The following is a 15650-nucleotide window of genomic DNA, read 5'->3' on the forward strand; positions in this document are numbered from 1 at the left end:
TGCTCTCAAAGGGAAAATCTCTTTATTTATTTAAGATTCAATAGTCACTCCCACAGCCATCATCCTCTTTGACGCTGAGAGGGATGGGTGGCTGTGTCTGGACAGGGATCAGGCACCTACAAAGGGCATCAGTGGGCTTGAACTCCCACGTCCCTAACACAGTGATCTGGTGTACAGTGGGGCAGGGGTATGTGCAGAACAGAGGTACAGTCCAAACCCCCGCGGTGTGGGGATGTCCACGGGCCAGGAAGAGCTGAGAAGAATGATTAAACTTGGAACACAGCGAGAGAAAGGTGACGAGTGGATTGTATGACAGAATGGCTGGCCCCACCTGTGCATCCCACAGCAAGTGAGCTCCTCCTCAGTCCCGGGGGGTTACAGGATGATCTGGTTCTTGAAGCTGCGGTTCAGTTCTTTGTGTGGGAGCACGATGGAGTTCAGGATGATCACCTCAGCGGGAATACTGACGTTACAGCCTGTGGGGAGCAAACAGCAGCTGAAATGACACCCCGGCATTAGTCAGAAGTCCCAGCACACCACCCCTACCCCCATGGAATATGGACTCGGGCTCCAGTGCAGCAGTAAGATACGCCGTTAACTGCAACTCTGCTTACCTGCTCCACTAGACCCTTTGGCCCATCTTGTCTGTGCTGTTATCTATGCAACATTGTGGACTGGAAAGCCGAGCTGTGCGTTCTATGTCCCTATTGAATTTGTGCGTCTCTGAGATACAGCTGCATACGCGCAGGCTTGTGTCCATTCAGTTCTTACCGAGGATGGTGATGGACGGGTTGAGCTTGCCGTCACTGAAGAGTGTTTCACTATCGATCTTTGCGTAGGGGTCATTCGGGTTCGGGTCACTGGGTGTGCCTTCTACCCGAGACCACTTGCCAACAGCGCTATCCCAGCCCACGATGCAGTTCAGCACACAGCAGTGGTCCTGTACAAGAGAGATGGCCAATTAGAACCAGGAAGCAGCTGTGGGGGGCAGGCCATTCAGCCCCTCGAACCTGATTCATCCCACGAGATTGCAACTATTCTGACTGGACTCTGCTCTACTTATTAAAAATAAGAGATTCAGCAGATGCTGGAAATGGTGTATGACACAAAGTACTGGCGGAACTCGGCACCTGAGGTAAAATCTATGCTTTAGCAGGGATAAACAGCCGACGACAGAAAGGTGTCAGAAAACGGCCATTAACGTGGACTGTTTATCCTGCTCCCATCTGGGAGCAGGTTATGTAGGCTCTTGATCAGGACTGATGAAAGGTCTTGGCCCAAACTGTCAGCTGCTAATTCAGTTCTATTTACCTGCCTGTAGCTGGGAACTCCCCCGGGTTGCACACGTCTGCCTGCCTGGGCAGGATCTGAATCGCAATCTCACACATACACCTTGAGACCAGTGAAGAGTAAGTCCTTGATGGTTGCTAACACACAAGTTGGGAGTAGATGACTGGTCTCTCGAGCTGACACTGCACTCTACAATCTGACTTCTGCTCTACCATGATGCAACTCTCCATCCTGCATAGCCCTGGTAAGTAAGTGCTCATCGTGCTGACCCAATATCTCTCTACCTTTGCTGTAAAAGTGACACGCAAGGTGTTGAGCAATTCTCTCCTAAGGCCTCAGTAGCTGATTCCCGGACTCCAGCCATCCTAGACATACCCCCTCCTCCCCTCTCGTATCGGGCAGAAGATATAATAGCTGAAAGTGTGTACCACCAGGCTTCAGAACAGGTTATCAGACTCTGCCTAGATGGAATTTTGACCTCACAATCTACTTCATTATGGCCTCACACATTATTATTTACCTGCACTTCACTTTCTTCTTAACTGTTACACTTTATTCTGCACTGCTAATATTTCACTTTGTTCTACCTAAATACACTGTAATGATTTGACAGTCATTCAAAAAAAACAGTCCCTTCAGCCCATCTAGTCTATGCTGAAACATTTAAACTGTCTACACTTATCGACCTGCACTGGAACCATAACCCTCCATCCGCCGACCATTCATGTACCTATCCAAACACTTAAACATTGAGATCGAGCTCACACCCATCATTTGCACTGGTAGCTTGTTCCACAGTCACTACCCTCTGAATGAAGATCTATCAAAATTAACCTTTCTCCAATTTAGAATCACAACCTGTGGACCAGAACTATTTCTTCCATATTTTCTTTGAAATTAATGGCATGATAATCACTGGATGCAAAATATTCCCCCACACAAATTTCTGTCACCTGCCTGTCTCATTCCCTATTAGCAGATCAAGTATCACACTCTCTCATTGGAACTTCTATGTACTAATTAAGGAAACTTTCCAAAACACATTTGACAAACTCTTTCCCATCCTTTTACATCCTTTACAAAATGGGAATCCCAGTCAGTATATGGAAAGTTAAAATCACCTACTATAACAACCTTGTGTTTCTTGCAACAGTCTGCAATCTCTATACAAATTTGTTCCTCAGTCCTATGGACAATTGGGTTGTCTATAATATAGCCCCATCAACATGGTCATATCTATCATATTCCTCAGTTCTACCCATAAAGTCTCACCAGATGAGTTCTCTGGTCTGTCCTGACTGAGCACTGCCGTGACATTTTCCCAGGCTAGTGACTCCACCCCTCCTTTAACAACCCCCCCCCCCCCACTTTGTCTTGCCTAAAGAACAGAACCCTGGAATATTGAACTACCAGTCCAGCCCCTCCTGCAACCAAGTCTCACTCATGGCTACAATTTCATTATTCCTTGTGTTGACCCGTGCCCAGCTCATCTGCCTTTCCTACGCTGCTTCTTGCATTGAAATATATACAGTTCACACCATGCTCAAACTTTTGATTCCTGACATTGTCTGCAGTCTTAACAACATCTGTCTCCACTATCTGTTCTGGCTCTCAGGTTCACATCCCCTGCAACTCTAGTTTAAACCCACAATCCTCCATGCAGCACTGGGAACCTTCCCACTAGCATAATAGTCCCACTCTAGTTCAGGTGCAAGCTCTCCCTTCTGTACTGTCCCACCTTCCCTGGAAGACAGCACAATGATCCAAAAACCTGACACCCTCCTGCACTAACTCCTTAGCCACGTATTGAACTGTATGATTTTCCTATTTCTGACCACACAAGCACGTGGCACGGGTAGCAATCCTGAGATCACAACCCTGGAGATCCTGCCCTTTAACTTAGTATCTAACTCCCTGAACTCCCTAAGCAGAAAGTTAGCACTCTTCCTACCCATGTCATTGGTACCTACATGGACCATGACCTCTGGCTGCTCACCCTTCCACTAAAGAATTCTGAAGTCTTGATCCAAGTCATCCCAGACCATCCAGGAATCTTGTGCTCATCCTCAGAACCTTCCTTCTGTTCCCCTATCACCACAGCTCCTCTCTTCTCCCTTTCTCTCCCGAGTGACAGAGCTAGTACGAAAGACAAACTTTTCACTGTACCTTAGTACATGTGACATTAATAAACAAACATGTCCTGGTCAACCACTTGTACTAATAGCAGGGACTGTTTACCTCCCATTGTTGTAAGCAGAGAAGGCCAACAGCTGTTCTGGCACATCTTTGAAAGTTCTGGGGTCTGCACTACTTGCATTAATATCCTGCCCGGACTGGGGACGCGTGGAGCCGGGGGCCCGAGGCCCTGCCCGAACTGGGGACGCGCAGTACCTGCAGCAAGGCTCCGTGTAAGATAATGGATTCCCGCACTCGAACACCAGCACCGATGGTCACTCCCATGCTGATGGTGACGTTGGGACCCAGCTGTGCAGAAAGATGAGAAATAAAATGCTAGACCTGATAAAAATGTACAAATTTCTGAGGCATTGATGGTCAGAATCTTTATCCCCAGCAGAGAAATATTGAAAGGCACACATTTCAGGTGACAAGATCATAACCAGGTTTAATATCACAGCTACATGAGGCACTCTTCCCCTCTGCCATCAGTTTTGCAGCAACGGTACACTGCAATATATAATTTAAAAAAAACTACTTTACAATGAGAAATGTGTACTGTATATAAAATTGCATAAGTATGCAAAAGAAGAAGAAAAAAAATACTGAGGTGTTTGTGGGTTAATTATCAATTCAGAAATCTGACGGCAGAGGGGATGAGTGAGACCTTGCTGGTAGCAATGAGATAAAGGTGGTGGATTGGTGTCCTGAAAGATGGAAACTGCCTTTTTGAGACACCTCCTTATGAAGATGTCCTCAATGCTGTGGGGGGGGGGGGGCTAGTGCCCAGGATGGAGCTGATTGACTGTGCAACTTGCTGCAGCTTTTTCTGATCCTGTCCAAACCGGACAGTTAGAGTCAGAGAGGAGGTAAGTTTAACAATGGCGTGTGGGGCATTATCTTTAAACTGGCAGGTGTTGGAATGAGCTGCCTGGTGTGGTAGCGGAGATATATGATTTACGTGTTTCAGAGGCTCTTGGACAGACAGATGAATGTGCAGAAAATTAAGGGAGCCATCTCCCTGACCCTACACTCATCTCTGGAGCATCTGAACAGTAAAAACATCTGCATTAGAATATTGTTCATTGACTAAAGCTCTGCTTCAATACTATAATTCGAAGCAAACTCACCACCAAACTCCTAGAGCTGGGACTCCAGACCTCCCTTTGCAATGGATCCTGACTTCCTGACCAACAGACTTCAATCAGCAAGGATAGGCAATCATGCAGCCGGCATGATTATTCTCTGCACTGGTGTCCTCAGTCCGTAAGACATAAACACAGAATAAGGCCATTCCATCATGCCTTATTTATTATCCCTCTCAACTCCATTCTCCTGCCTTCCCCCCGTAACATTTGATGCTATGATTAATCAAGAACGTATCACCCTCTGCCTTAAGTATACCCATTGACTTGGCCTGCTCAGCTGCCTGTGGCAATGAGTTCCACAGATTCACCAGCCTCTGACCAAAGAAATGTTTCCTTATCTCTGTTCTAAATGAACATCTCTGAATTCTGAGGTGCTGCCCTCTGGTCCTAGACTTCCCCATTATAGGAGATATCCTTTCTACATCAACTTTATCTAAACCTTTCAAAATTCAATAGATTGCAATGAGATTCCTCTCCTCCATTCTTCAAAACTCCAGCAAGTACAAGCCCAGAGCCATCCAAAGCTCCTCATATGTTAACCCTTTCATTCCTGGGATATTCTCCAATGCCAACACATCTGACAACCTGCAAGTTAAACTTTCCTGTAATACCATGGGCTCTACCTCATTAAGCAGCTTCATGCACAGCACCGTGTCAAAGGCCTTCTGAAAATCCAAATAAACAACATCCACTAACTTTCCTTTGTCCATCCTGCTTGTTTCCTCAAAGAATTCCAACAGGCTAGTCAGGCAAGATTTTCCTCTTGGGAAAACCATGTTGAGTTTGGCCTATTTGATCATCTGCCTCCAAGTACCCCGGAATCTCATCCTTAAAAATTATCTCCAATATCTTCCCAACTACTGAAGTCAGGCTAACCATTTTTTATTTCCTTTTTTCTGCCTCCTTTCAGATTTTTCAATTATATTAAGTGTAAAAGAGATGAGTGGGTATCTAACTGCTTTAAAATGACACTGGAGAGGTGGAAATGGGGACAAAGAAATGGTGGACAAACTTAGTGGGTATTTTGCGTCAGCCTTCACTGTAGAAGACACCAGCAGAATGCCAGAAATGCGACAGTGTCAGGGAGCAGAAATGAGTGCAGTTTCCCAAGCATCTTCTCTTTAGTAACAGCAGTGACAAGTCTGAAGGTAGGTGAGTCACCTGGACTGGATGGACTACACCCCAGGGATCTGATAGAGGTAGCTGTAAAGATTGTAGAGGCATTAGTAAAGCTTTTTCAAGGATCACAGTTTCTGGTTCCTGAGGACCAGAATATTGCAAACGTCACTCCATTTGTCCCCATTTCTACCTCTCCAGTGTCATTTTCCAGCAGTTCAATATCCACTCATCTATTTTACACTTAATATATCTGAAAAATCTTTTTGTATCCTCTTTTATATTATTGGCTAACTAACATAGAACATCTAACATAGAGATCTACAGCACATTAAAGGTCCTTTGGCCCACAATGTTGTGCCGACCATGAAACCTACTCTAGAAGCTACCAAGAATTTCCTTACTGCATAGCCCTCTATTTTTCTAAGCTCCATGTACCTATCTAAGAGTCTCTTCAAAGACCCTATCTACCAATGTCACCAGCAGTGCATTCCATGCACCCACCACTCTCTGTGTAGAAAAACTTGCCCCTGACACCTCCTCTGTATCTACTTCAGATTCAGTTTATTGTCATTTAGAAACCACAAGTGCAATGCAGTTAAAAAATGAGACAATGTTCCCCCAGAATGATATCACAAAAGCACATGACAAAACAGACTACACCAGAAAATCCACATAATGTTTGGCAATCCCCAGTCCAGAGTCCGGAGAGGCTGCTGTGTATTAATATCGTGCTACCGTCTAGCGCGCTCCCCTGAAAGGAGCTCCAAACCCACCAGACAAAAACAAGACCAAAAACTAAAGCCACAAGACCTGCACAAAACCACATAATTACAACATATAGTTACAACAGTGCAAACAATAGCATAATTGATAAAAAACAGACTATGGGCACAGTAAAAATAGTCCAAGATGTTAAAGGACTATAAGTTCAAATGAAATCACCACAGTTTCCACAAGTCCCCAGGGTCCTGACAGACTCGTCATCCCATGCCGGTGGCAGAAGGGAATACCCCCACTATGGACTTCCACGACGCCGCCCGACTCAGCCTCGCAGACGCAGCACACACCAAAAGCGACCTGAGTCAGTCGAACCTCCGAGCCAACGACCACCCCCTCCGGCACAGCTTCTCCGAGCACCATCCTCTGCTGAGCGTATTACGACGGCCCCGCCAATGGCCATCGGCAACGCGACCCCGAGGACTGGGAGCCTGTTCTTCCCAGCAGAGTCCCGGACCCCACAGCAGCAGCAGCAACGAAGAAAGTCTTCCTGGAGATTTCCCGATGTTTTTCCGTGCTCCCACGTCTGTTTTCAATCAATTATGATTGCGCACGGCACCCCACTTCACAAATAACATAATCAGTTCCGGAGTGGCCGCTGCAAGCTGTGTCATGCCACCATCTTGGATAACTTCCAAGCACCTTAAAACCATGCCCCTTTATTTTAGCCATTTCAGCCCTGGGAAAAAAGCCTCTGGCTATCCACATGGTCAATGCCTCTCATCAGCTTATACACCTCAATCAGGTCACCTCTCATCCTCTGTTTCTCTAAGGAGAAAAGGCCAAGTTCACTCAACCTATTCTCATAAGGCATGCTCCCAATCCAAGCAACATCCTTGTAAATCTCCTCTGCACCCTTTCTATTGTTTCCACGCCCTTCCTGTAGTGAGGTGACCAGAAATGAGTACAGAACTCCAAGTGGGGTCTGACCAGGGTCTTGTATCACTTACCTCACAGCTCTTGAACTCAATCCCTTCATATTTTTCTTTTCTCTCTCTATGGCTTTCTAGTTGTCTTCCATTGGTTTTTGAAAGCTTCCCAATGCTCTACCTTCCCACTAATTTTTGCTGTATTATATGCCCTATCTTTTGCTTTTATGCTGTCTTTACCTTCCCTTGTCAGCCACAGTGGCCTCATCCTTCCTTTAGAACACTTCATCTTTGGGATCTGAGCCTCCTGAATTTCCCCCATAAGCACCAGCCATTGCTGTTCTGTTGTCATCCCCGCCAGTGTCCCCTTCTCATCAGCTTCGGCCAGCTCCACTCTCATGCCTCTGTAATTCCCTTTACTCCACTGTAATACTGATACATTTGATTTTATCTTCTTGTCAAACTGCAGGGTGAACTCTACCATATGATCACTGTCTCTGACCGTACACCCTGTGCACTAATGACTGCGTGGCCAGGTTCTGCTCCAACACCATCTACAAGTTTGCAGACAATATCACTGTAGTGGGCCGTATGTCAAATAATGATGAATTGTTGTAAAAGAAGAAGAAAGAGCTTAGTGCTATGGTGTCATGTCTATAAGAGCTGATCATTGACTTTAGGAGGGGTTTGGTATTGGTGGTGCACCTGCTCCTGTTTGCCGAGGTAGACATGTTGAGAATTAAGTTCCTCGGAGTGAACATCAGCAATAGCCTGTCCTGGTCCAGCCACTGGTGCCCAGTCACAGTCAAGAAAGCTCACCAATGCCTTTACTGCCTCAGGCAACTAAAGAAATTGGGCACGTCACCTTTGACCCTCATAAATATTTTTATCTGGGTGCACGACAGTTTGGTGCACAATTGCTCCATGACTGCAAGGGAGTGCAGAGGAATAAAGGGTATGAGCCTGACCTGCTGAACTCCTCCAGCATTTTGGGTTTGTTACTCTGGATGTTCAGCATCTGCAAACTCTCTTCTGTTGAAGAAACTGCAGAGCTGTGGGCCTAGCTCAGCACAGCCTCCCCTCTACACTCCCCATTGCCTCACTGAAGTCCCCACCCACCCTGGGCATTCTCTCTCCTCCACTCGCCCACCAGGCAGAAGCTCGAAAGCATGTATCACCAGACTCAACGACAGCTTCTGCGCTACTGTTGTAAGAATGGTTCCCTAGTACAATTAACTTCACAATCTATCTCACTACGACCTTGCTCCTTACTGTCTGTCTGCACTGCACTTTTTCTGTAACCGATACATTTTATTCTGCATTCTGTACTTGTTTTACTGTTCTACCTCAAAGCAATGTGTAACCCTTTGATCTGTATGAACAGAATGCAAGATAAGCTTTTCACTGTATCTTGGTGACTATTTGCCAAATGTACCAATTTGTGTACAGGCAGCTTAATTTGGTATTTTGTTCAGCACTGAGATTGTGGGCTGAAGAGCCTGTTTTTGTGTTGTACAGTTCCATGGTCTAAACATCCTCCTCTTCCTCAACTGGGAAACAACCTGGAGTTGGAGATTCAGTGACAGAGAGTGAGGGGTGCTGGTTAAATATAACCAGAGCAGGAGTTAGGAATGGGATTACTTTTTGTCTCTGAGCTGCTGTCTTATTGGTCAGTGATGGCAGACCCGATCAGAAGTTTCAGAAGGCAATTGTGATACCACATGCAGAGTCTCAGATACACTGTTCATCGACAAGGGGAAGGAACAGGGGATTAGGACAAAAGTCAACCTCTCCTACAGTACCAGCACAGGCACATCAGGCAGACCAGTTTCATGTTGTATACTGTAACATGTCTTGTAACTCAGACAAAGATAAAAAATATTAGCTATATTGTTACATGTACATCAAAACATACAGTGAAATGTGTTGTTTACATCAACAGCCAACACTGTCTGAGGATGTGCCTGGATTTTCAGCAGGCACCAACACAGCATGGCCACAACTCATCAGCCCTAATCTGTCCGTCTTTGGACTGCAGGAGGAGAGTGGAGCACCCAGGGAAAACCCACACAGTCACAGGGGGACGATACAAACTCCTTACAGACAGTGACTGCATTGAACACTAATCACCAGGGTTATAAAGTGCTACACTGACCACTACGCTACCGTGCTGCCCAAGATATCCCACTGTGCTGGCCCTCAAGGTACAAGAACTGAGGTGTCATGCTACCATTTTATTAAGCCACACTGGAGCATTGCGTACAGTTCTGGTCACCAGACTGTAGGATGCGACTGCACTGGAGAGGGGGATAGGAGCCTGGAACAGAACGTTACAGTTACAAGAGAGACTGAAGAGGCTGAGATATTTAAACAAATTATGGGAGGACAGAGCAGAGACAAAATATCTTTTCCCAATGGTGGGGTATTTGCACAAGGCAGAGGTATCATAGAACAGGATGTGGAACTGATTTATAGGGAAAGACTGAATGGATTATGATTTTATTCCCTGGAGCACAGGATAATGAGGGAAGATTTGATAGAGGGATCCAAAATGATGAGGGGTATAGAGCGAGTAAATGCAAGCAGGCTTTTTCCACTGTGATTAGGTGAGACTAGAACTGGAGCTCATGGGTTAAGGGTGAAAGGTGAAATGTTTAAGGGGAACATGAGGGGAATCTTCTTCAATCGAGAGTGGTGAGAGTGTGGAATAAGCTGCCAGCGAAAGTACAGGATGTGGGTTTGATTTCAACATTTAAGAGAGGTTTGGACAAATACATGGAGGGGAGGAGTTTGGAGGGATATGGTCCAGTGCAGGTCAGTGGGCCCAGGCAGAAAAAGAAGTCGGCACAGACTAAAAGGACCAAAAGGCCTGTTCCTGCGCTGTGGTGACCTACGACTAGAACATTAAAGGAGCATCTGGGCCACCCAAGCACAGGTGGCTCTGGGCCAAACGCTTTTGAATGGAGAGTGTAGGCAAGTACATGGGCTGAAAGGCCTGTGTTGGTGTTGGACGACAGTAAACTCACCACTGCTGTGGGGTCAATTGTTGCTGTCGGGTGGATGTAAACATTGCCTGTCACAGAGATTAAACAGAATTACAACCAGAATCCAGACACTTCCCAGCTTTTCACAGCATCAACTTTCCCATCCCATCACCACTCCCCTCCCACCCAGTTACCCCCATATCGCCACAGCTCCGTCACCTCACCTCACCCCACCCACCCTGCACCCCCATTTCATCACAGCTCCCTCACCCTCACCCCTCCCACCCTATATACCTCTCTGATTGTAATTTACAGTGATATTTTTTATTCCGTATTGCAATGTCCTGCTGCCACGAAACAACAAATCTCACGACAAAGGCCAGTGATATTAAACCTGATTCTGATTCTCCCAGGACCCATAGCCAAACCCTCTGAGTGGGCTGTTGGTCACCTTCCTCCCTCCTGCCTGACTTTGGACAGCCTCTCCCGTGTGGGACCCTGTTATTTTTACTGTACTGGAGGGGCGACAGGAATGCAACTGCTGTTGCTGAGCACACACCGATGATCCTGGGGCCACCCTGTTCACTGCTGGCCAGGCGGTCTGGGTGGCTCCTCTCGTACTGGTTCAGGTACAGCCGGTTGGCATAGATGGCAGAGCTGGGGAGAAAGCAGAGCCTCAGTCAGACAAGATTTCTAAGTTCAAAGTTAATTTATTATCAAAATACAGATATGTTACCATAGCCAACCCTGAGACTCATTTTCTTGTGGGCATATGGCCCTTGTGGCTGAAGGGATCAGGGGGTATGGAGAGAAAGCAGGTACAGGGTTCTGAGTTGGACGATCAGCCATGATCATACTGAATGGCGGTACAGGCTCGAAGGGCCGAATGGCCTACTCCTGCACCTATTTTCTATGTTTAAACACAATAGAATCAGTGAAAAACTGCATCCAACAGGGAGGACAAACAACCAAACTGCAAAAGACAACAAACTCTGCCACTACAAAAAAAAATAAAAAATAAATAAGCAATAAATATCAAGAACAAGAGGTGAAGAGTCCTTGAATGTCCTTAACAACCTATGGACAGTTTAGTGAAGTTGAGTGGAGTTATGCCCTCTGGTTCAAGAGCCTGATGGTTGAGGGGTAATAGCTGTTCCTGAACCTGGTGGTGTGAGTCCTGAGGATCCTGTACCTCTGGGGTCCCTGAAGATGGATGCAACAGTGCTCCATGTAGATGTGCTCAATGGTAGGGAGGGCTGGAGACTACTCCACCCTACAGCCTCCCACTCTACTCAGAGATCACCCAGTGGTCAGTTCTGGTTGCCTCATTGTAGGAAGAATGTGGGAACTTTAGAGAGAGAATTACCAGGAAGCTACCTGGACTAGTGGGAATGAGTAAAAATACACGCATATCACATTGCCTTTAGATTTCCCTCCCAACCTTCAAAGTGTGTGAGGTAGTGTAGCAGTTAGCATAGGGTTTGATTCCCACCACTGTTTGTACGTTCTCCCTGTGACTGCATGACTTGCCTCCGGGTGCTCCGGTTTCCTTCCACATTCCAAACACGTACGGGTTGGGGTTAGTAAGTTCTGGGCATGCTATGTCACGTCAGAAGCATGACGACACTTGCGGGCTGCCCCCAGCACATCCTGGGAATGTGATGGTCTTTGACGCAAATGAAATATTTCACTCTGTGTTTCCATGTTTCAATACACAGCACATTGTACAAATAAAGCTCATGTTTAATGTACCCTGATATTTGACATTTCTGCCCTGGGGTAGAGATTCTGACTCTCTATTGCCTCTCATAACCTAAACAATGTCTATCATTCTCCCCTTGAGCTCTGACGCTGCAGGGAAAACAACCTGCTTGTCCAGCCTCTGCATATGGATTATATCTTCTAACCTTAGCATTCTGGGAAGCCTCTTCTGCACCCTCACCACAGTCTCCACATCATTCCTGTAACAGGGAGACCAGAACTGCACACGACTCCCCAAATGCAGTGTGATTAATGCAGCATGACCTCCCCCTCTTCTATTCAGCACCAGTACCAATGAAGGCAAGTAGGCCATACACCTTCTTTAGCATATTATCCACTTGTGTAGTCACTTTCAATGAACTACGGACCTAGACCACAACATCTCCCTGTTCCCTTAACTATGTACTTTCTCCTGCAGTGGGTGCAGGAGTTGAATCCAGCCTTTCACCACCTCCCACCCACCCATATTGTCTGGGCTCCGATCAGGAGCGGGAAACCTGGATTTTCTTGTCAGTGAGAAAGAGTGGTACCCAACTTGGGAGCTAGATATCTCTCACCCCTCCCATGTTTCTCCCCCATCCTCATCCTCCTGATCCCCAACATCATGCCTCATGCCTCGTCATTTCACTGCCCCCGATCCCAGTGCAGCATCCAATCCACATACCAACCCTCCACCTCCCTCCTGCTCCAATTCAAACGACTCAAACTTTATGTTTACTCAGCTCTCCCATCTCCCCCTTGGTGACCAGTTCCCCAACACATACCCAGCTGACTTGATCTGACTCCAGAAGCCGTCGGTTTTGTAGACGTAGAGAGAGCCACGGCCGGCAATGGTGGTGAAGATATCCTGTTCCAGCCGGATGACCTCGGCTCGCTGCCAGCCGTTGGAGTTCTCCTCTCTGTAACACATAGAATCATTATGCCCCGGTTCCCCCTTGCATCAGGGAAGGGCCTGGTACAGTGCCACCTCACCAGCGCCATGGGATCTGATCGGAACCTCAACCCTTCCACGCATAGACTCCCATAACTACTCCCAATCCAACATCCGACCAAACTCTCCCAACCAAACTTCTGATCAAATTCTCCCAACTAAACACCCCATTGAACTCTCGCAACAAAATATCCAATCGAATTCTCCAAAACAACATCCGATTGAACACTTCCAACCCAATATCCGACCGAACTTTCCGAACCCAACATCCAATCAAATTCTCTCAATCCAACATCCAATCGAACTCTTCCAAACCAACATCCCATCAACCTCTCCAAAACAACATCTGATCACATTCTCCCAACCCAATATCTGACCGGACTCTCCAAACTCATGTCCGACTGAGCTCTCCAAAACATTATCTGATTGAACTCTCCCAACCCAACATCCAATGGTACTCTCCAAAGCAACATCTGACTGAACTGTCTCAACCCAACATCTCACGAAACTCTCCCAACTCAACAGCCAACTGAACATCCAACCAAATGCTCCCAACCCAACATTTTACCGAACTCCCCCAACCAGCATCCAACCAAACTCTTCCAAGCCAACATCCAGTTGAGCTCTCCCAACCCATCATCCACCTCTCTCAACACAACACCCATCCTCCCACCACTCCCAAACCAACACACACCCATCCATCTCTCCTAAACCAACAATGATCACTTCCAACCCAACATCCACCCAATCTGACACTCACTACCTCCACAGTCTCCCAAAACTATGCCCAAGCTAATACCCAGCTTGCAGAAATAGCGTCCTGGGGTATCACGTTTCTATTGATGGGACCCTCAAATATGGGAGTAATTGCTGGAGAGTGGGCTTCGGTCACTGAGATGCAGCAGCACAAACACCCAGCTCCCACCCCCCGACCCAACGTTCCAGTCTCAACCCGCAGTGCCTGGCCCTCACGGACCTGAAAGCCTGTGATTCCTGCTTCCCAACTGCAGGGGGCAGACATGGCTAGGGGAAGGAGCACTGGTTAGCCAGGGGAATGGAAATCCAGTGAATGCATACATAGACACATTCAAATACACATGCAGAGAGTGACACACTCTCATTCTCACACTCCCACGCTCACTCTGTGGTGCACTCACCTGCCAGGGACACAAACGTGACCCCTCTTACACTCTGACCTTTGTGACCCTGAGCTGGGCATCACACTTGGGACCTCAGAAATGCCCTCTGTTCCCTCTCAGAAATGCACACACCTCACTTCAGTTCTCTCTCACCTTGAACCGGCAGGCATGGCCCACATTCACCCACAGTCAGACTCCACCCGCCCCATCCTTTGCCACGAGCACCCTCGCAGCAACAGAAAGGACTCCATTCCATCATGCACAGCATGCAACAGCTATCATCAGGAAGCTTCCCATCCAGGAGCAGCCGAGGGGCAGGCAAGGTTTCACTGAATGAGTTTAGTGACAGAGTGAGGAGAGAGGCAGATTAAAAACACTGAGATAGGGAGAGAGGTGGACAGCCAGTAAGTGAGAGAAAGAGAGAAAGAAAAAAAATGAGAAAGAATGAGAATGGGTCAAGAGCTTCTGAAGCTGTGGCCCAGAAGCTGGAGGTCCAGCTCCAGATAAACCATCACTGTTGACAATGCAGCCAGTCAAATCATTCCACCAGTCCACAAGATTACAGTTTATCTCAGCCTTAACTCCCCAGACTACCTCAGTTTGCAATCATACATATAGAGAGCTATGGCCACAGGTTTCCCTGAGTCCGGGGAAACTCCAAGTCTCCAGCTGCCTGGAGTGAGGAGTTGCCTATCAACATTGTCCCCAGGAGTTGGCTCTAATCTCATGGTTGGATTCCTCAAGCACCTAAGGAAATGCCTTTTGTGTTTGTTTTGCTCAAGAATCCCTTGTGTCCCTGATGAAATAACTACTCCCATTCCTCCTCATTTACCCCTTCAATCAACTTCCATCCCCTGAATCCCCTCCACCCACTTCATTCCCGATTCCCGTCCATTCCCCTGAATCCCCTCCATCCTGAATCCCATCCATCCCTTGAATCCCCTCCATTCCCTTGAATCCCATCCATCCCGAATCCCCTCCATTCCCTTGAATCCCGTCCACCCCCGATTCCCATCCATCCCCCGATACCTGTCCATCCCCGATACCTGTCCATCCCCGATTCCCATCCATCCCCGATTCCCGTCCATCCCCGATTCCCGTCCATCCCCCCAATTCCCGTCCATCCCCGATTCCCGTTCATCCCCGATTCCCGTCCATCCCCCTGATACCCGTCCATCCCCGATTCCCGTCCATCCCCGATTCCCGTCCATCCCCCTGAATCCCGTCCATCCCCCCGAATCCCGTCCATCCCCCCGATTCCCGTCCATTCCCCCGAATCCCGCTATGATTGCTTCTGTTCCCCATCATTGAACAATTTTCAGCCACTCCCTTTGATGAATCCGAGTCCCTGCAGTGATGGAAGCGAAGTCCTGTCTGTGCAACCTTTCCTCACACCTTTTATCCGTAGCTCTCCGCTGGTTGCCCTTCTAGTCTCTCCTGCTGGAGGCTGATGCCCA

At 47.4% G+C, this 15650-nt stretch overlaps 1 protein-coding gene across 1 annotated transcript in view; it reads right to left on the reverse strand.

The window, feature by feature from the left end:
- The window catches only part of LOC132392912 (mannose-1-phosphate guanyltransferase alpha-A-like), a 37460-nt gene continuing 21810 nt past the window's right edge, over window positions 1–15650 (reverse strand). Inside the window, exons 7-12 of the mRNA XM_059967470.1 lie at window positions 12888–13022; window positions 10922–11019; window positions 10405–10451; window positions 3682–3774; window positions 772–940; window positions 1–476 (exon numbers count right to left, since the gene is read on the reverse strand). Of these exons, the coding sequence (XP_059823453.1) occupies window positions 376–476; window positions 772–940; window positions 3682–3774; window positions 10405–10451; window positions 10922–11019; window positions 12888–13022 (643 nt within the window). The 3' untranslated portion in view covers window positions 1–375. The remainder of the gene's footprint in view (window positions 477–771; window positions 941–3681; window positions 3775–10404; window positions 10452–10921; window positions 11020–12887; window positions 13023–15650) is intronic.

The sequence above is a fragment of the Hypanus sabinus genome, chromosome 4 (assembly GCF_030144855.1).
Source record: "Hypanus sabinus isolate sHypSab1 chromosome 4, sHypSab1.hap1, whole genome shotgun sequence".
NCBI classification, from domain to species: Eukaryota; Metazoa; Chordata; class Chondrichthyes; order Myliobatiformes; family Dasyatidae; genus Hypanus; species Hypanus sabinus.